The sequence below is a fragment of the Protopterus annectens genome, chromosome 1.part2 (assembly GCF_019279795.1).
Source record: "Protopterus annectens isolate FY-2018-M chromosome 1.part2, PAN1.0, whole genome shotgun sequence".
In the NCBI taxonomy this organism is placed as follows: domain Eukaryota; kingdom Metazoa; phylum Chordata; order Ceratodontiformes; family Protopteridae; genus Protopterus; species Protopterus annectens.
Genome location: NC_056727.1, coordinates 961,297,242 through 961,319,349, shown reverse-complemented (window position 1 = coordinate 961,319,349; position 22,108 = coordinate 961,297,242). Strand labels below are relative to the sequence as shown.

General features: G+C 38.2%; 1 protein-coding gene across 1 annotated transcript in view; it reads left to right on the top strand.

Moving 5' to 3' along the window:
• The window catches only part of LOC122792425 (protein disulfide-isomerase A6-like), a 907,246-nt gene that overhangs the window by 750,653 nt on the left and 134,485 nt on the right, over nt 1-22,108 (top strand). The window contains exon 11 of the mRNA XM_044060214.1: nt 15,346-15,504. Within this exon, the coding sequence (XP_043916149.1) occupies nt 15,346-15,504 (159 nt within the window). The remainder of the gene's footprint in view (nt 1-15,345; nt 15,505-22,108) is intronic.

The window sequence follows — 22,108 nt, the reverse complement described above, 5'->3', positions numbered from 1 at the left end:
CATACTCTTTCAATTGTAGTAAATTATCCACATCTCCTCCCTCATACCCATGTTCAAAACATAAATACATCTAAACTTAAAAAAATGTGAACTATAAGCCATTAGATGTCTATATAGCCCATTAGTTTCAACTTTTCTCTTAATTTCGGATTTATGTTCTATTATTCTATCTTTTAACCTTCTTTTAAGGATAGCATTGTTGATGTTATTACTGATGTAAAACTTTTTGCTAGGAATGTGATGTTACAAATGATGTTTAAACAATCTAGCACAACACAACAAACATGTAGAAGATCTAGTACCTTTTTGCCCCAACTATCCCCCGTCTTAGTAGCTTTTATTGAGCTAGTTGAGTTGGAGCTTAGGGCCTTATATGCTACTAATATTAAAAAACATAGTAAATATAATTTGTCTTATAATGAGTATAAAGCTCTAACATCTTTAAAAAATGACACTGATATTATAATAAAGCAGGCCGATAAAGGTGGTGCCACTGTGATGATGGATAAAATATGGTATAATAACAAATTTTCCACTTTTTTATCTGATGGATGTACTTTTAAGATGTTGACTCCTTTGGAAGTGAAAGATCAGATATCCCAAGTAAATTTAGCGATCTATGAAATGCAGTTGAATCAAGATATTAGTCTAGATTTATTGAGTTATTTTACTGTGTCATGTCCAAAAATTCCACAAATCTACGGGATACCTAAAATACACAAGTCTCTAGTAGACCCTCCATTAAGACCGATTGTTTCGGGTAAAGGTTGGGTGACCGAACCAATATCCAAGTACCTACAGTTAATGTTAGCTAAGTTTCTACCAAAATGTGAGAGTATAATTAAGGATACAGTGCACTTTTTACAGAAACTTAATGTATGGTACAGAAATAATACTGTAAATGAGTATATCTTTGTTACATTGGATATAGTATCACTATTTACAGTGATTCCCATTGAGTATGGTATAGAAAGTATAAGGAGATTTTTATTAATGCAAAATATTTTTCAATCTAGAGAAATTGAAAATATATGCTCTTTACTACATATAGTATTAACGAAAAATATTTTCATATTTGGCAAGGATGTTTTTCAACAATTGACAGGTGTGGCGATGGGCACATCGGTTGCCAACACTTTTGCCAATTTAGTTCTATATATGTGGGAAAAACAATATATACTCAGTAGTGAGATGGTTCATAGTAAATATATAGAGTGCTATAGTAGATTTGTTGATGATTGTTTTTTTGTATGGACTGGTAGTGAAATAGAACTTAATAATTTTTTAATATACATAAATAGTACTACTTCCTTTTTAGAATTTAAAATGTCTTACTCAAATAAGAGTATGGTATTTTTGGATGTGGACATTTATAGAAAAGTGCACAATCTGGAGACTATGATACATAGGAAGGCAGTGCATGCAACCAGATACTTAAAGACAACTAGTATGCACCTGGCGCATGTATATAAAGGTATTTTGAAATCACAGATGATTAGAGTGAGTAGGCTAACCTCAGAAGAGGCTTGTTTTGTTGAACAAATGTTGGCTATGAGGGATGAATTTATTAAAGATGGGTATTCTAGTAATGATGTAAATAGGATTTATAATGAAGTATTACAAAAAAGGAAAAATATTTATTGTCCAGTTTTCACATCTGAACAATGTCAGGAAGTTGAACAGGTATTAGAATTAGATAGGCCTCATACTGATAATGCATTAAGATTTGTCACCACGTTTAATGGTAACACCAAAGATGTATGTAGTATCATACATAAAAATTGGGTAATATTAATGGCAATGCCAGAGTTGCAACAAATATTAGGCTCAACACCTAAATTTGCCTTTAGAAATGGACAAACCCTTAAACAAATGCTTTGTTATAAGGATTTTGATAGTGGAATGAAACCTATACGTAATAAGATAGGCACATATAAATGTTTTAAATGCACATGCTGCGCTGATATATATGAAGGGGAAGATCATTTTCAACACCCTGTAACCCATGAGAATTTTGCCATTAGATGTAGTGCGGACTGTACCACTATGAGGATAGTCTATTTAGCTACCTGCATGGAATGTAATGCATTCTATGTAGGTAAAACCACAAGAAGGTTAAAAGATAGAATAATAGAACATAAATCCGAAATTAAGAGAAAAGTTGAAACTAATGGGCTATATAGACATCTAATGGCTTATAGTTCACATTTTTTTAAGTTTAGATGTATTTATGTTTTGAACATGGGTATGAGGGGGGGAGATGTGGATAATTTACTACAATTGAAAGAGTATGAATGGATTATACGACTTCAGGCGGATAAAATGCCTGGTTTGAATAATAAAGTAAGTTTGAAGCCAATATTAGTTAAAAAACAGAGGGAAAATGTTTAGTATTTTACACTTTTTACATGTGGTTTTAAAAAATTTTTTAATGAGATATGTTAATTAGTTTCTTTTGTATGGATAGTTTGTTCATGTGACTGTAATGTTTCTCCATTTAAATGTGATGAATAGACATTGAGTTGTATGCTGATGAAGGGTGTAGACCTGAAAGCTTCGTATTAAAAAGTTTTTACGTTTGGTGATTACAGTGTGTCTTGAATGTAAAGAAACCACCAATTAGTTCAGTAGCTTAGTGCAGAGTGATACAGTGAGGATAAGCTCACTGGGTCATTTGTGATATCTGCTAATGAAGTTTAAGTCTCTGACATACAGCAGCAAAACAAAAGCAACATATACCAGATGCCTAAACTTGATTCATTTCAAAAAAGACACAGAGAGGCTATACAGGTAGACAACTATAGGCTAAATTATAGATGCATTAGGGTTACATTAAAGAAGACTACATGGTTAATGTGGCATTTACTTTGAGAGATGTAGTACAAACACTAGTCTGGACCACCACAGCTGAGATACAGATAAAACCTTTAATAAAAGCAACAAACAAACCAAAATAATAATTATTGAGATTAGCACTTGCAGGCTATTGCCCTTCATCAGATCTAACTCTCTAAAACGCCATTCAAGTTAAAAAAGAAGAACAGCCAATCAATGCCATTTCTTTCAATCAACTGTATCCAATTAAAATCTAAAACCGGGGCCTGCGCCCCTTCAGAATTGGTTTGAGGGGGATGACACCATTAAGTCCCAGAAATATGTCTGCATGTAGTTCAGTAATCCATCGTGCTTCTTCCCTTTCAGTATAATCAATTATATCACCACCTTGTATGCCAATGAATACAATTTCTAACACCATAAAAATAAAACCATATGTAGGAAAATTAGCAATATGTTTAAACAATGCATTTCTATTGTCACATCAACTTATGCAGCCAATATGTTGCAAAATCCTTTCTTTTAACATACATTTAGTCTTGCCAGTATAAAAACACTTACAGAACGTACACATGGCACGATAAACCACATTTTGTCCTACAATTGGCATAAATTTGTGGTTCACAAATTCTTTTCATCACTGAATGTACATAACTTTTTTCATGGTTAATATATGTACACACTTTACAATTTCCCCAGGCATAAGTTCCTTTTTTTGACAATGCAAGTGGTAAAGTCATATGTGGTTGTATGTCTCTGCATAACAGCCTTTTCAAATTTGCATTGTTCCTAAAGGAAAAAAGAGAGTATGAAGTAACCAGTCCTTTATGTCCTCATTCCTTGTTAAAATCTTCCAATTATTTCTGATCACTTGACAGATTCGTCCAACCCTATTATTATATTTCAGTGTAACCCTGGAATAGGTGAGCTTATTGTCATCTCTTTTTACTATGCTTTCCTCTGGTGTTCTAAACCATGGGCGACCAAGTCCTTTTCTAACATCTTTCGTTTGGGTCAAATCTTTCTTACTGTACCCTCTGTCAAGAAAATGCTTTTGTAATTGTTCCACTTCTTGCTGAAAAACACGTTCCTCCATACATAACCTAGATGTCCTCAGGATCTGGCCCATCACTAAATTTGGAAAAATATCGTATGGATGCATGTTGTCCTTTTTTAACTTCATATTATTCCAACAATCTTTTTTATGTGGTCTAGTACATACTTTTGAGGAAGCATCTCTATATACCTTGACATCCAAAAATGTGGCTTCCATGTCAGAGATACTATAAGTAAATCATAAAAATTCTGTACTTCTTTCTAGATGATCAACAAATTCTCAAAACTGTTGAGGGGTACCAGACCAAAGATGAAAAATTTCATCCACAAAACGCTGGTAGAAAAGTACAAGAGATCTCCATCTGTGTTGAGAAAAAACAAACATTTCCTCCCAGTTAGCCAACACTATATTGACATAGGAGTTGTAATGGCCCAACATTGTAGGTAGTAATGTCCATGGAAAATAAACAAGTTGTGTTCCAATATTAACATTGAAAGAGCACATATTTGGCCTATCACTGTTTGGTTCTCATCAACTTTACTGGATAAAAATTTTTTATTGCTTTAATGCCATATTCATTTGGAATTACGGTAAGTAAACTATTTACATCCACTGTGACAAAATAGAAATACTCTTCCATATGTTCACCCTTTATATAGCCTGAAAGCCTCTGTAAAAACTCTGGTGTATCTTTTAAAATAGATGGTGCCATGTGCAAAACCTTCTTCAGTTGATATTTAACCAAAATAGAAATGTACTCTGTAACCCATCCATGCCCTGATACTATAGGATGTTCAGGTGGAACCTTGTAAAGGTACCAGGGGATGAAAGAGAAGGCCAGAAAACCTGGGGTGTCAGGTACTGTGGATGGGTCAATGGCACAAAAAAGTCTTATATAAATAGTAGTAGTTAAACACACTGAGGTACAATTTTTTATCATGAGAAAAGAGATGTCTAGATTTAAATCCAAAAAACAAGCATACTAAAATGTGTACACAAGAAACATTAATAAAACGTATAAGCACTTTTTTCCTGTTAAATGACATTTCATCACAGCAAAGTAATGTAATTAATCATGTCAATATATAATTCAGTAACAAAAAATTAAAGTGTTTAATAGATTAATTAAAGTTTCTTTTTAACCAATTTTTGTTTCTTTGGTCTCTTGTCAGCTTTGTTGGACTTTTGCTATGCATGAATTTGCTTTAATCTTTTGCACTGGAAAATCAAGTAATGTTAAGCACTATCAGCCTATTCATTCAAATACCACTGAGAAAGCTACAATAATTAAATACAAAGTGCTGGAGGGATAGATTTATCACCCAGAGACTCCCCATGCTGTGGAATAAAATCCCGGTCCATGTGAGGCAGAGCACCTCGCTGGCACTGTTCAAGAGAAATCTTGACTGGTGGATGGGAGATCGTAGGTTTACCCCAGGAATCATCTCTGTGTCACTGCTGGACAGAGGTACAACAAACTAAATGGGCACATTATTTCTAACATAAGGGGTGGCGTAAGCCACATAACTTTGGGCTAGGCTTATAAATGCCTTAGGGCAGATAGCCTAGTATAAACCTATGAACCTATGCATGTGTCTGGACAGATACATTTCAAACGGTGTATTATATTCAATGAATGGACTAATGAGGGCTGAATAAAGGGGTACAATGACATCCTTAGATATAGACACAATTCCTTTGTTTATAAGATGCTCAATATAGAAGGACTTTCTTATAACAATAGATGTATGTTTATCAAAATTAGGTCACAGGCCACATAAGTTCCCAAATACTGAATAGCTGTGTCAACTCTTAGGGGTGTATTGTTAGTGTGCTAGTTCCCGGGGGTAGATGACTTTCCAAAGGATCAGTCCATGATTTTGGCACTAGTTATTTATTTGAGACAAACCATCCTGCAGGATGCCTAAGCCATTTGGGGATTCAATGATTGCTGCTAGCATGCAGTCATCTGCAAACTTTGTCAGCTAGAGGCATTTGGTATTGGCTTTTATTTGAAAAGTAGATGCCAAACAGGAGAGGTCTCAGCACAGAACCCTGAAACTCACATTCATTGAAAATGCACTAAAACTCATATTAGTTAAATACTAGGAGATCAGTCCGAAGACTATTACAAGCCTAGCCCAATAACCCGAGGTCAGAGTCAAACTCCATACTCATACCTCTCAACTTCTTAGTGCAAGAAATCTGGACAAAGCCCGACAAAATGGTGGGACAAAGGCCCAAAATAGGGACATATTTTAAATATTGCTCTTATAGGTTCATAGGTTGATACTAGGATATCTGCCCTAGGGCATTTACAAGCCTAGCCAGAGTGTGTTTGGCTTTCGCCACCCTTTTTAGATTAGATGACTGTGCTTCTGTATAGTAGGTCACAGAAGATAGCCCATTTCAGGTTAGTTTACCATGCCTCTGTCTAGCAGTGGCACAGAAGAGATCCCAGGGGTAAATTTACGATCTCCCATCCAAATGTCAAGATTCTTCTTGAAGAGGGTCATTGAGGGGCTCTGTCTAACATGGATTGGGATTTTGTTCCAGAGTGAGGGGAGCCTCTGGGATATGAATCTGTCCCTCCAGCATGTTCTATTTATTTCTGTGCTGAGGTTTAAGTCACTGGAGCGTGTAGCTCAGATGGATTTGGATTTCTTGAGGTGTATTCAATTATGGGCCTGATAAGTGATGAATAGAGGGACACAACGACCTCTCTTGATCTAGATGTGAACCCCTTCGTGATAAGGTGGGCTATATAGAATGTCTTTCTAACCACTTTGTCAATGTGATTGTCAAAGGAGAGATTGCAATCTACTTGGGTCCCCAAATCCCTAATTACTTCTTCTGTACTTAATGGATTACCATCTATGTGGTAATTTGTGGGCACTTTGTTTTTCCCAAAGAGGATGACTATGCACTTTTTGGCATTTACCTTTAGGCCATGGCTCTGGCACCAGTTATCCGTCTCTGTGAGACCTTTTTGGAGGATGCTTATGTCAGCTGGCGAGTCGATTATGGCCCCCAGTTTGCAGTCATCTGCAAACTTTGTCAGCCAAAGTCCTCCTGTGTTAGCCTGTACCTCAGAGAAATATATACCAAGCAAGAGAGGTCCCAGGACTGAGCCTTGTGGGACGCCACTTGTAACTGGATTAGAGTCTGACAAAGCACCTGCAATTCTGACCATGTGGGTTCTATCCCTAAGCCAGTTTGCAACCCATCTTGTGACATAGGGGTTGATATTTAAGTTGGTGAGCTTATTTATGATGCCCGAGTGGGGTATTGTGTCGAAGGCTTTTGCAAGGTCAAGGTAGGTTGTGTGGACTACCTTCCCTTCGTCTATGGCCTTGGTGACTGTTTCAAAGAAATCGACCAGGTTCAAGAGGCAAGATCTGCCCTTAACAGAGCCAAATTGGGTAGGATCCAGTGTTTGGAGGTTCCCAATGTCTTTGTTTATGAGTTCCATGATGATACGCTCCATATCTTTACAGACCAGGCTAGTTAGGCTTATAGGGCGATAGTTTCCGGGGTCTGTTGTGGCACCACCTTTATGGAGTGGGACCACTGTTGCTGTACGCCATTCTTTGGGTACATATCCTGTTGTAAGGCTGAGACTGAATAGTGATTTTAAGTGAGGGTTCGGTTCTTCTTGGAGCTCATGTAAAACGCAGCCTGGGGCACCGTCCGGTCCCATTGATGCTGTGTTTTTTGCTTTGGAGAGGGCAGCTCTCACCTGTGCATCTGTGATATCAGGGAGGCTACACTCTGTTGGGATAGTCATTTGCTCATTTGGGGGGGAAGGGGGGAGAAGTTTGCACTGAACCTGTCTGCCAGGATGTTGGCAATGTCTGTGGTTTCAGTGTATTTTTTGTCATTTTGCACTAACTCAGAGTATATTTGGGAGTTTCCACCCAGGTTTCTGACATAACTAAAGAAGGCCTTGTGATTACCTTTAGCGTCTTGTGCAATTTTTCTTTCAAAGCTAGCCTTAGATGATTTTATGAGGGATTGTAGTTTCTTGCTAGTACTGATCAGAGTTGCCTTTCCTTTCAAGGATTTTGCTCTATCATGTAGTAGCTTCCTCCTTCTGTTGTACAGCTTATTTATGGCTGGGGTCCACCAGACAGGTCTCCTGCCCTTGGAGGAGTGTGTCTTGGTTTTATTTGGGATAGCATGATCTATGCAGTCCTGTAGGTATCCATAGAATGCATTTGTAAAGGATTCTGCGGTTTGGGCCTTATTTTCCACTGGCCCTGGGGCTTTGAAGGATTCCACCTCGGTTTTGAGAAGTGGGAAGTTTGCTTTTGAGAAGTTTTTGACCGTGGTTTCCTTTGCTAGGGGTGGGGACGGGATATGGATGTCCATAGTGATTAATTTATGGTCAGATCTTACCAATGAGGGGTATACCTCTGGTATGGAACATAGAGTCCCCATGTTGGTGATGATCAGGTCCAATATGTTTTCCCCTCTTGTGGGAGTGATGACCAGTTGTTCCATAGCATTTGAGTTTATAAATTCTAGGAACCATTGGGCTAGGGTGTTGGGGCTTGAGTAGTGCTCCCAGTCTATGTTTGGGTAGTTAAAGTCACCCAATATAATGGTGTTTGGAGAGACCTTCATATTCTCCAGTGTCTTCAGGAAAGCTGAGTGAGGTTCCTGAGTTTGGGAGGGTGGTCTGTAGCAGGCTACAAACTGGAAGGCAGTTTTGCCCACTGTTAATTGCACATGGATGGTCTCAGATGCTTCGTGCAGTGCCACTAGCCTGGATTTATGGGTATCTTTGATGAAAATCGATACTCCCCCTCCTCTTGTGGTTCGGTCTGAGTTTTGGGGCCGAAAAGCAAGGTATGAGGTGTAGCCTGGTAGTGCTGGGGTGCTCTCGGGAGCCTTGAACCAGGTTTCTGTTACTGCACAGATATCGATATTCTCCATACTGAGGAGAGCCTCGAGTGCGTGCATCTTGAGGTTTAGACTTCTGGCGTTGAGCAGCATTACCCTTAGTTTCTTTTTCCTTGTGTTGTCTAAGGAGGTGGGTTTATCTTTTGAGCCTTGCCTAAAAAAGGCACTATGGGGGTGGCAAGAGCCTTGGCCAGTATTCGAAAACCCAGGGGTGACAGGTGCAAGCCGTCCCTAGTGAAGCAACATGGCTTGTCAAGCATGTCATCCCAGGCTGACAGACACTGGATCCCCTTTCAGTGACACCAATACTTTAGCCAATTGTTGAAATTGATCATTTTGTCTTTATACTGTGGTATCATTATTGGTGAGGGTAAGATGCTACTCAAGGTCAGGTCATACAGGCCTGGGCCACATGATCAGAGAGCTCCTCTATGTCTCTTTTCATGTAATACAGGGAGGTACGTCTCAGGTCATTCACACCAGCATGGACAATGACTGAGTCATATTTGTACTTGCTTTGGAGTGACCTGAGTGCTTGTGTTATGTGGCAGATCCTGGCACCCGACAGGCAGCTTACAGGGACCTTCTCCTTGTTCAGCCTGGTGAGAGGGACGTCAGTGTGTCTGACGATAGAGTCACCTATTACAAGTGTATTAGGTGTGTTGTTTAGCCTTAAGGGCTGTGACTGTGTGGCACACTGACTTTATGAACTATGTGATACGTGAGTATTGTTGTGGGGTAGCGGTTGCTTGGATGTCTGCTTTGGAGGTCTCTGTTGCTTGGGCAGATTTTTATTTAGAGCCTCCGAGTATGTTTTTGTGTGTTTATGTGTTTGGTTTGCTGTTGCTATAGGTCTGTGTGAGACTGGATTTGTGGTGTGTGTGATTACCTTCTCCTCCAGACTGACCATGCCAGTACTAAGTTGAGAGAGCTCAGCCTCCAGTTTGGCTATATAGTTGCATCTCTCACATATATTTGAGCTTGTTGGGAAGAGGAGAGGGTGGTCTGTGTACATAAGGCAGTTGTAACATTGCCTCAAGAGTCCCATATTCACCAGCTGGACTGGAGAGTAGACCTGAAACTGACTTTTGGACATGCCAGAATAGTATAAGGAATTACTTTTTGACTTGATCAAAAAGGACCAATAGGGAGCCAAGTACTTAAGGGGAGTATAAGAGGGTGTAGTGCTTTAGTTTATTAGTGCTTACTTATAAGACACTTATCCTAGCTACTGCTGGGTTTTAGAAGGAAAATAGAGTGCTTACTTTCAGATTTGGAACAGTTCTAAGGGAAAAAGTGAAGAGCAGACTTTGTGGAGCCGAGAATAGTTTAAACCTGATTAAGTGGTGCTGCCCGATGCTGCGTTCTGCGCAAAAACGTGCAGAACCACGCAAAAGAGGGTTTTAAAAGAGGGGGATCAAGGAGTTTGGAATTGACCCAAAATGGCCAATAAAACTACTGTTTCTAGGCAGTAACCACTCCCACAGGGGCAGGCAGGCTGTTCAGTGTTTACCACTGCCACTGATGAACACAGAGACTTCCCTTTAGCCCAAGCAAGCAATGGCCTCCAAGAAACTTACAAACAGTTCAGAACAGCAAATCTGTAACTGAACTTTTTTTAAATTTCAGAAAGTGGGAAAAAAGCAAGATTTTTTTTTTTTTTTTAAAGATAGCAGAGTTACACGAGTAGCAACAAGTTAGAACAGTGCAATAAATGACCCCACACTTGAGTGCTAGGCCAGAGACAGGTAAAATGCAAGTTTTAAAAAAAACGATTTTAAAATAAGTGCAACACAGGAAATGCAGTAAACAGGCTCTAGATGTGTTCTAAATACAGTTTCTAATACAGATATCAAGTTTAGCAAGCTGGAAAACACCACAAAGTAGGCGGCAATGCAGAAATCTTAACAAATAATCTGAAGAAAAATACTTAAAATCTCAAAAGTGGCTCCTTTCTTCTCTCAGTGTTTTCTCCTCTTGGTGGGTGCTTCACCAGCAGCCAACAAGTCTGAAAAGACGCCAAAACCACGAGGCAATCGGGTTATAAACTTACAAAGTTGCTAGATTAACAGGGTTTGTTTTAATATACATTTTCTGAAGGATATGAAGTCTGAAACTCAAGTTTATGTCATTATTTAGTGACTTAATCCTCAGATCATCCAAGTGATTTGTCAGAAAACCACAACTTTTATGAGCAACATACCAAATATATGAGCCAAAAATCTGGACATTCTGCAAAAATCTGGACAGTTGAGAGGACCTTGTATGTATGAGGTAAATATCTTAGATATTAGGTCAAACCTAACCTCCATTGAAAATGCACTGAAAGTCACATTCACTAAAAATGTATATGGTCAGTGGCAGATTGAGTTTATCTTTGGCCCTAGGCTGTTTTCAAACCATGGCTCCCTGCACACATTTTTAGTACCATGCATAAATGCATGTGTTCTTTAATTAATCTTCTTGATTATATTTCTTGTTTAATATAGCAATATTTGTTAAAGTACATTTTAAATTTGTAGTTTTGAACAATTTTTCCAACAAGCAATGAAACAAAGTATATGAACCAATAATGACAAAAGTGCCCATGTCAGAACATTGCAGCCACAATAGGCTACTCAGATTGCTGTCATTATAACACACCAATATCCATACTCAACAATTATAGTCACTTTATTGACTGTGAACATGACACATCTAATAGTGATAAAAATGGCCAAAGTAAAGTGTTCCAATTTGCTTTACCCAAATGCTTACTAGTCCTGCAAAGACTGGCTAAAAACCTTTTAACTTCAACAGCTCAGCAGAGTTAGACATTTTTATGCATAGACACCCACCAAAACTTAGTAATTACAGCTACCTTGTTGACCACAGCCTTCTCAGATGTCTGTGTCAATAAATAAATAAATAAATAACTTATAGCAATAATAATGAGTAAAGTCATAGTAACTGAAGTATTCCAACTGACACACACACCTGCACACTACTCCTGCAAAGCCAGATTAAAAACTGTTTAAAGTGACCAGATGAAAAGAGTGTAAGGTACTTTCATCCACAGAGAGCCCCTTATTTTTATAAAGAAATAAATTACATGTACTTTTCTAGTATCATAACATAAGAACCACCGATGTGTATCACATTCTAACTTGAGTATTTATGAAAGCATAAAAAATATTAACCACCTGATAACATTTGTTATGTCAATACGCACAATCTCTGCAGAAGTAAAAGTCATCTGAAGAATTCCACATTAAAGAGAACTATTACTAATGCAGAGGTTGTTGCATTTCAGTGCTTTCTCTGGAAATGTAGTGCTTGGTGCCTTTGAATAATAAATTGTCTAGGGTGCATTAAAAAAATGATGTACTGGTGATATTGCCATAATATTTCTTAAACTAGATCAGCTATACAATAAGATGACAAATATAAACTTCTCTTCCCTTCACACAATGCATGTGGCAACCCTTAAACTACAAGAGACATGCTAGGATTCATACTCAAATAGGATATAGTGAAGTACTAATTAGTGTCTATGTAAACGCTGCAGGAATTTTATTTATTTTTTATTTTACATTTGTTGACCGGACTGGTCTAACTGGATATATGTCCATTTTCAGTAGAGGCCTGGGGAGATAAGCTCCAATAACACAATTATAAAAATGTTGGTACAGTACAACATTTTAACAGATGATAATAGTTCAATACCTTACTATTTAACAAACTTAACACATATCATTAAACAATATACATTCAAATGATGTTCCTATATACTTTAGCTTAATTTACAAGATCTTGCTCTCTTTGGTTATCAAGGAAACTGGACTTAGTACAAAAGAGTAATAGGTAAGCAGTGCCCCGTAATAAAAAAGAGTGAGCTAGTCAGGGTCAGTACAGGGGCATAACCAATGTGTTCTAAGCTATAGTTTCAGTTTATATTTGAAAAGTGATATTGAGGACAGTGATTAAAGTTCACCAGGAAGTAGGTTCCAGTTTTTCCCAGCAGTGTTAGAGAACAGAGAGAATTCAAAAGACAAATGTATAATGCATTTCCTAACAGCTGAGACAGCCCACTGGACACAATTGTCCCTTTTTAGAAGCAACCCACGAGTGCTGTCTGATGAAGTAACTTGGCAGAGTTATATAGAAGACAAATGCGGGCTGAGGGAATCAATCCACGTTCTACAGGAAGCATGCCTAACAGCTCATAGCTTTACACATCTGCACTAAGAGCAAGACGAATTGTGCATTTCACACCTGCCTGCCAGCAAAAAAACAAGCCAAATTAAAATGTGTTCATAGTTAAAATACTAGCATTAAACACACACACTGTATACGGTCCAATTTATTTATAGCTAAATAATAAACATTGTCAACATTAAGGAAAGCAGGGATCACATCCAAAGAATGCAGCTCATGTTATTATGCTCCTGTTTACTACAATTTCCTTCTTTTGCACCATAACTATTATGGTTCATAGCTATTCACTAGGCTTGGAGTTCAGTGGACCACTGAGGAGCTTAACCCAAATTTCCAGTTGCCCCAAAGCACTGCCTGATTAAATGACTTGCTGAAAGACGGGGCATTAATATGAGGCAAAATCATGGATGTTCTGTAAAACTGTAGACGGATAACAGCAGGTTATTCAAAATTACTTAAAACGTTATCAGAAAGGTTTTGCATCAACGTGTACTTTCTGAATAACTAAAACTGTGAAGTGTAATGACTGACTGTAATCCTGACTGATTTAACAAAGGAAAACAATACTAATAGAGGTCTGGTGGATTTTGTGGAGGATTAAGATCATTGCCTCATGTACTTAAGGTACAGGGTTTGACTTAACTGGCCAGACCCTCTAACTAGGGCATTTCACATACACTCTCTCTCTCTCTCTCTCAAACACTCACACATACAAACACACATATTTCCACACTGGTAATTTCCTTAATAAATACACACCTTTCTGTGCTTTTCAGTTCCTTACTGCTGGCAAAGAAATTCAATTCAGTGTTCACAACGCACAACAATGCTGCTTGTTCCCTAATAACAATATTTGCTTACCACTGTTGTTGTTTCTCCTAAGCCTGTGTTTAGTAGATTGCATACTGAAATTCAGTGTGCATTCCCCTGTTTAGCAGCTTCCAGTTCCCTTGGCATGTTGTAAAACAAACAAATGGTCCAAGAAATTCAGTCTGCTCAATATTAAAAAGCACTCCTCTCCACATGTGGGTAAAATCTCATGCCAGTTCCCAGACATTTTTCATTTGCTGTACCACTGGCTCCAGTATCAGATGGTGAGCCAATGAGACTGGAGCTGGCACAACATGGAGAGCAGGAAATCATCTGTTTGCTATAGGCACCAATCAGAAATCCATCAGTACTGGGAAACTTTTTTTTTAACTAATATAGTACAGCCACCCTCCCCCCAGCCAGCACCAGGCCCTAGGCAGCTGCCTAGATCACCTAGTGGTGGATCCAACCCTGTGTGTATGTGTGTGGGGGGGGGGGTCTATGGCTGTGTCTATGGCTATGTGTCTGTGTGCCATGTAGTATGGTGAATGGCACTTCCTGAAAACACCAATCTAAAATGCATGTATTAATAATTCAAGAAAGTATTCATAAATTTTGGGTTTGCATTTATTACTTTAGTGTGTCAATCAGCTTATCCATTTCTATGAGGCAGTATACATAACTTGACTTTTGTTGCTTTCTTTTCTGCTCCTCTTTCAAGGCATGGTATATTGATTAAAGCAGGACTGTTGCATAATGTAATATTCTGAAGTTTTGTTACACCGTCAAAATGCATCTGTAGCAACATGCTGGGAACAAGTCCTATCATGTATTCAGTGCTTCAGTTATTTTAAAGGTATGAGCAGGAAGAAATGGATTACATGGTGAATAGGACAGCATAGCAGGGCAGTTTTTAAATGCTTATCAAGGAAAAGTTTAATTTAATACTGCAGACTATACATAATGTCTCTGATGTATCCATGTTTAAAAGATGCAATATTTGAGGAACAATGGAAATTTCATTCACTTGTTGTATTATTTTTTTTTGAACAAGGAAATTTTATATTTGGGGATCAGATGAAACCCTGTTTATGATACAAAATCAGTCCATCTTATTAGGTTAATATACTTTGCTTGCATTCATGACGTGCTTGGTTTCTAGATGTCACTAAAATGCAGGCATATCAATCAGTCATATACTGTACGTGAGTTTCATCATCTGACTATGGCAGTGGGTGAGGGTATGTACCCCAATGCCTTCCCCATCTGCCATATTGAAGTGTAACTAAATTGTATACTGGGAGTTACAATCTCAGACAGTATGAAAGAAGGCAGACATGCACTGCACTATTTAAAGCAGGAAACTGTAGTCTCAGCATATCAGTGATACAGGAATGTTGTGTGTTGTATAGATCCACTATGTGGTATCTTTGCATCCTTGCAGAATTCAAATGTACTGGTCAAAGTGTTGTAAAACCATATAGTTTTCCTCCACCTTGTTATTTATTTATTTATTTATTTATTTTCTACTTGATATATAGATGGCTATGGACTGAAGAAGGCTTGCAGCCAGAACTTCAGGAATCACTAGGAATACGAGCAGTGAAAAACCCAGCAGTGGTAGCTGTGCACAACAAACGGATGATCTACTACAAATTGGAGGACCCCTTCCATGTAAACAGCGTTACAAACTTCCTCCGGTGAGCACCAGAGTAACACTTATGTTTAACACTTAGTTTTATTTTTGCTAGCCTACCTGGTATTCAGTATGGCATGTTCACAATGTGGGTGATATCTTGGCTAAATTATATCGTTTAGCCTTTTTCTGTTTTTGCTGGTGTTATCTGCATTCTCATTACTGCCTGATAGTTGCCATGCAATCTTGTCTCACAGAGTTATAGTTCATGTCACAAGAAAGGATACATTGTCAGTCTATAATCTTTGGTATTTTTGAATGGTAGATCACAAATCTGGCACTTCAGTACTTTACATGGTCATGGCTACTACCTCCTTCTCAGAATCCTGAAAGACTTCAGCCTGCGGCAAGGGACAATAGGCTACTACAAGAATAGCCTGAGTCATGTGACTTGCCATTACCTGCAAGTTTAAGAGGAGGTATTAACGTATGAGCTTCAGATACACTTTATGTTAGGGACCTGAATTTCATTGTCTCAGTTATCAGCTGCATCTGAGTTACTGATCAAATACATTAACTTGACCAAACCACACGAGTTATTCCTTTAAAGCTGCCTTCTTGAATCTTACTTGGTTTAACAAATATTTCCCTGTTTCCATGTGGTAGCATTAGTTTCAGTGTCACCTACTGTCACCAAAGTGACAACTCGTCAGCTTGCTCTGATATGATCCAGGTATTTCTCTGAAATAAAGTTGCATTTACTAATTTCTTCTGCTCTTCTGTACCTGCAGACCTGAGTCTGTCTCTCTCTCTCTGTGGATTTGCAAGAAGTGACTGACAGGGAAAGCACATCAATTTATACTTTTATACTAAAAATATTACTGTGAGTCCATGACTGAGATATGGTCTCTAACAAATGTGGGGACTGCCTTTTTACTAACTCGATTGGTATCCCATGGAACAAACTTCCAAGAGAACTAACATCCCCCTGACATCCACTCCTCTTTTCAAAGAACAACTTAAAACCTTCCTAAAATCACAGTGGCTATGTCCATGCTCAAATCCTGACTGACACTGTCTCCCTTTTGCTTCTCATTTTTAAGTCTATTGGTACTGGATTCCTCTTGCTTTGATTATTTCCCTTTTTAACTATTCCTAAAGAATTTTTGTTTAGCTATGTAATAACTCTCTGTGTTATGTTATTCTCTATGACTGTACTTGTAAAAAATATGTATATTAATTATGTTTAAAGTTTAAGTTGAGTCTTAATAGTCAAAATTCCTTTTTAACTATGTTTTCAAAATTTCATTACTGTATTTGGAGCTTTTCTCCCCGGGCCTCCGCTGAAAATGGACATATATCCAGTCGGACTTTCTCGGTCAACAAATGTAAAATAAAATAAAAAATGGTTTAAACATGTCTGCATTCCATATTACACTGGGTCAACCTGAATATCAAAAAGAAAATATTAACAAAAGGTAAATGCATTAAATGATGGCCTATAATAGTCTGTGGCACCAAATGCAGCAGACATATTGAAAAAATAACACTGCTGCTAATGGACATGAACATACCGCAGCTCATTAAAGTAAAATGACATGTAATTTTCACCAAAAACATCATTCGCACTGGGTAACAGAAGGAAAAGGACATTGCTTCACATCTGTCAGCCAATAAACTGCTGATCAGGATGAAGTAATTATCCCTTTTAAACACAAAACGGTTTCTGCTTGTACAGATAACAACAAAGGCCAAAATGATAATTTGCTTTAATTTTTTTCCAATATGCCTTGAATGTTGAATTTGATGTCTCTGTTAACACCAGCAGACCAATCAGGTTATTATGTATGCAGCAAAACAGTATTGTGTAATACTGCACACAACCTTTCTTTCATACATCATACAGTGAATAAGTAGGAGGACTGTGAGTGAGTGAGTGAGTGAGTGAGTGAGTGAGTGAGTGAGTGAGTGAGTGAGTGAGTGAGTGAGTGAGTGAGTGAGTGAGTGAGTGAGCATGCTACACGTCTCTTTTGCTATTTGATGCCTAGTACCTACATTGGGAGTTTCATGCTGTACTTCTCAAGAATACCCATAATGCCCATATTAATAAATGGAATCCGGCTAAGGGTCAGAGGCATCTGCAGAAGGAAGGCTGTTTAGCCCAGCCTGTACTTAGACTTGACATGATACAATGGCAGTTACAGTGCAACCACTGCCAAGTACTGAAAGAGATTATAAGCCTTTCCTTCAGGGCATCACATTATTTTTTTATTCCTTAAAAATATGTTGTGGTCAATTAGAGACCAAGACCATTGTCTGGAACAGCTCTAAAGAATTTAAAAGAAGCTCACATACATTTTGAGGTTTCATAACATACATATTGTCCTCATTCCTGTGTAACTCAAAACAAAATAATAAACACTAAATAATTTTAAAGGATTACAGGTACAACATATTCCCAAAAAGCTGCCCATAGTCTTAAGTTATATGAGATTCCTTCCAAGTGCTGGTAAGTCTAATATTTAAAAGTTAGCCAGCACCAGAGGAAAGGCTGTCACATCTAAACATTCAAGCAGTCTTTCTCTGGAATGTGTTTAATTATTAGTAAGCCATTAAAACAAATTATTGTCTTTATTATATTTTCTGAGTCACACAGTAATAGGCAGGGACAGAGATGTTCCATTCTTCTAAAGAAAGTACCAATAAATCTCAAATTTGAACTGTCCAGGTACTAGAAAAGCATTGTATTTTCAAGTAATTTGCCATTTTATGACAAAACACTACTTGGCCAAAACCTGCATTTCCTCCTTATAATAAAGTAGTGTTCTGTCCCTCAGACTTGTTTTACATTTGTATATCTATCTGTCTACACTAGTAATTATGATGAAATTACTATAATGACTAGAAATTGCAATTAAGAATCATGTGACTGGCAAAGGCAGTAGTGTTGTCACCTCACAGAAAGAGGTTCTTCAGTTCTCATCTCTGGTGCCGTCTCCGTTGAGTATGAATGTCCTCAGTGTGTTCATGTGGGTTTTCTCCAGTTTCCTCCCACATTCCAATGACATGCAATAGGTTGATTGAACACTCTTAATCGGCTGTAGGTGTGAAAATGTGTGTGTGTGTGTGTGTGTGTGTGTGTGTGTGTGTGTGTGTGTGTGTGTGTGTGTGTGTGCACGTGTGGCATGAAAGAACAACTGCGGCTGGGATAGCCCCCCGGTGGCGTGAACATTGGCTATTACATGATTGTCACTACTTTTTTTCACCTTTCCCCCCCACCCTTCATTTATAGTTATGGCCCTGGTCCTTGTGCCTCATCTGCACTGTCTCTACCAGCTCCTCCATGCCCCCCCCCATACTATTCTGTGATCTGCTGGGGTCAGTCATGGATTACAGACTACAGAGCTTGGTATGTCTGACCTTCTGTCCAGGGAGGACTTATTGGTCTACCCTATTTCCCCCTCCCCTTTGTGGAAACATGGTACAGCCCTGGGGGGTGTAATGTGGGGTTCATGGTGTATTGCCCCACCACCGCAGCAGCTCAGCCACGCCACACTGCTCCTGCTGACCACACCTCCTCAGGTGACATCCCTTGCCTCTACAAGAGATCATCTTCAAGAGATACCCACGTAATACCCTCTCCACAGGATGAGCACTCCCATCTCTCCCTGCATCGTACCCAGGTCACCTGGGTCATAGTCAGGGCTTTATCCCTCTACTTCACCAGAGTGGCAGTATGTTTGTTACTGTTGATGTGACACCCCAACCCCATGTGCAAAAATAGGAAAAAAGGGATTGTGGAAGGATGAATGGATCTCAAAAAATGGCAATTTCATTTTTTGTGAACTATAAATAAGTCTCCGTGGTAATAGATTCTATTGTGATTCCATGAGTTAATACACGTTGAAGCCTCAACCAGACAAAAAAATGGTTGAGGCTTCAGCCTATCAAAAGAAGTAGGGTGGTAGAACCCCCTGCATCCCTCATGTAGGCAGAGTTAGATCTAGCATATGCGAATACTTAAGCACCTGCCTAGTGGCCTTTGCTAGCTGGGTGCAGCTTCAATGCTGTTAATCACTGTACAGCATGTGAAAGTGAAGCATGAGGCCAGGCATAGCTGGTGTTAAGCACCTATGAAACCCATGGCTGCAGGGCCCCTGTATTACCTGGGAAATCAAGCAAAGGTTATATCACTTGATGCATACCAGAAAAATAAACAAATGCCATTACATACTGTTACATACAAATATAAGTGGCACTCTGCAATCATGACTGTATGGTAACTAAACCAAGAACAGACTCCAGCTATTACAGTGTCTTGCAATGTGATAATGATATTTTAATCACTTTTTTTTTCCGTTTTCTCACGAATCATCCTTTCAGACTTTTTTCTTCTCATCCTGACCTAGAAACATCTATTATCTCCAGTCAAGTCTTTTTGATAGGAGAATGAACTTAATTTAGAAACTATTTAGAAACTCATTAACACCTGAGGTTATAAAACCCAGAACAGAGCAGTACTCAAGGTTTCCAAGACATACAGTACCGGCAAAGTACAATCTGGGAAGGATTAAGATTCCTTTAAACAACCCATATGATACCTCCCATATACCATACCCATGTCAGGAAAAACACACACACACACACACACACACACACACACACACACACACACACACACACACACACACACACACACACATACATACAAGCGTGAACTAGTGTGCACCCTCACTGCATTATACAGAAACAGTTTCATAAACAGAAGCTTGACCTCCCTTGGCACAAAAGCTCTAAGAGGCATATTTCTCACCTCTCAACCTGCAAATCTTGAAAATAGATGCAAAGGCCCTTGAAAAGTAGCTACATTCAGCCAAAATTCTGGACATCTAGTTAGCATAACACTTAAATACCAAATAGCACTTAACTTCCTGCTTCCAGTAGGAATGTGGGACACTACTCAGAAATATGTTTAAAAAAACAGAGAGCGACACAAATGATGGAAAAATATAAGCATATCATCAAAGAGACAGTGTAAAGTCTATAGACTTTAATGAACTGTATTGCAAAATTTCCCCATACAAGGTCATTTATTTTTGCTTCTGAAAAAAGGAAATGTAAGACGTGCATCCTCTTTCTTTAAATTATTAGTACCAAGGTTTAAAGTAAGAACTTAAAAATGAAACATCCGACACATTCACTACTTAAATAATTACATAAAAAAGGTTAATGCCATTAATTAAATAATTACATAAAAAGAGGTTAGTGCCATTAATTAGCGGACCAGCCATTCATACTATTCTCTGCAAAGCAGGGTAGTTTCCCGGTCCCCACCCCTAGAGTCCTTGTGTACTTTCTTCAGAATGAAAAACAAATATTTTTTTGAAACCTGACTGAGCCAGGAAATGTTTAAATAATGTATTCTTGTTGTCCTTGTTACAGCTGCTGTGGCAGTGTTCAACGATCCTTTTTTGCAGTTTATGTTGTTTTACCAGTGTAATATGCTGGGCATGCATTACACATAGCAGTACACACAACGTCCACTGTATTACAATTACATCTACTAGGATATTGAATGACTCTGGAGAATATGTGTATTGCTATGTTTGGATTTTCATGACTGTATCAACACCTGGAGCAACAACCACATTTAGCTACCTTGCCAGGTTTACTGTTGCCCCAAGTTTTCTGCTCTAACTGCCCCACTATATTATTGATGGATTTAAAAATACATTTTGGTGATGGACTAAGCCTGATGTGCATAAGCTTCCATTATTTTCAATGATTCCATGTATAGTAGAATATTCAAATGAATTATATAAAACCACAGGGCAGCCAAGCAGGAGATTGCTATTATGGATGGGCTTAGCTAAAGGCTGTTTTAAGATGGGAGTAAACCTGATAATTCCACTTGTTTTCACAAAGTTTGCTATTTCATCAATTAAAGGCTCAGGATACTCATGTGCTAAAATCATAGATTTTAAAATACAGTACTGCTCATTGAAATGCCAATCAATAGAAATAATCCTGGACAATATGATTAATTGCCTCTTCACAGTGTTTTTTTTTTCTTTAAGTGCGTGCACACTGTCAAAATTAAGGCAATGGTTCAAAAAAGAATGCTTCCCATAAATATTTGAACTGCAGTCATCAGTGTCTTTGTAGAGCAAAACATCAAGGAAAGATATGATTTCCCTGCCCTGGATACAATTAAATTAAAATCTAGGAATGTTGTGCTGCCATGTAGAAAATTAAAAATCTCCTGTAGTATGTCTTGATCCATGTACCAAACAATAAAAATGTCGTTCAGAAAATGTAAGTAGGAGTGTTTTTTTTTAAAGAATGGTACTAACTTTCCAGTATAAAATGGTTTTCCCAACAGCAAAGGACTAATTTGCCAAATAAGGGAGTAAATGCAGCACCCATTGCTATCCCAGACAACTGACAGAAATCATTACCCTCAAATGGAAAAAAACATTGTTTTTTAATACAAGATCCAGTAGGCAGCAAATTATATTGATATCACAGGAAGTGGGGTCAATGTTCAAGGAAATCAGCTCTCAGAACCACTGCAGCTCATGTCTTTAAAGAATAACTTTAAACAGGTTACATCTCTAATGATCAATAGGTCATTGGTATTTAAAGGTGAGCACCTAAATTTATATAAA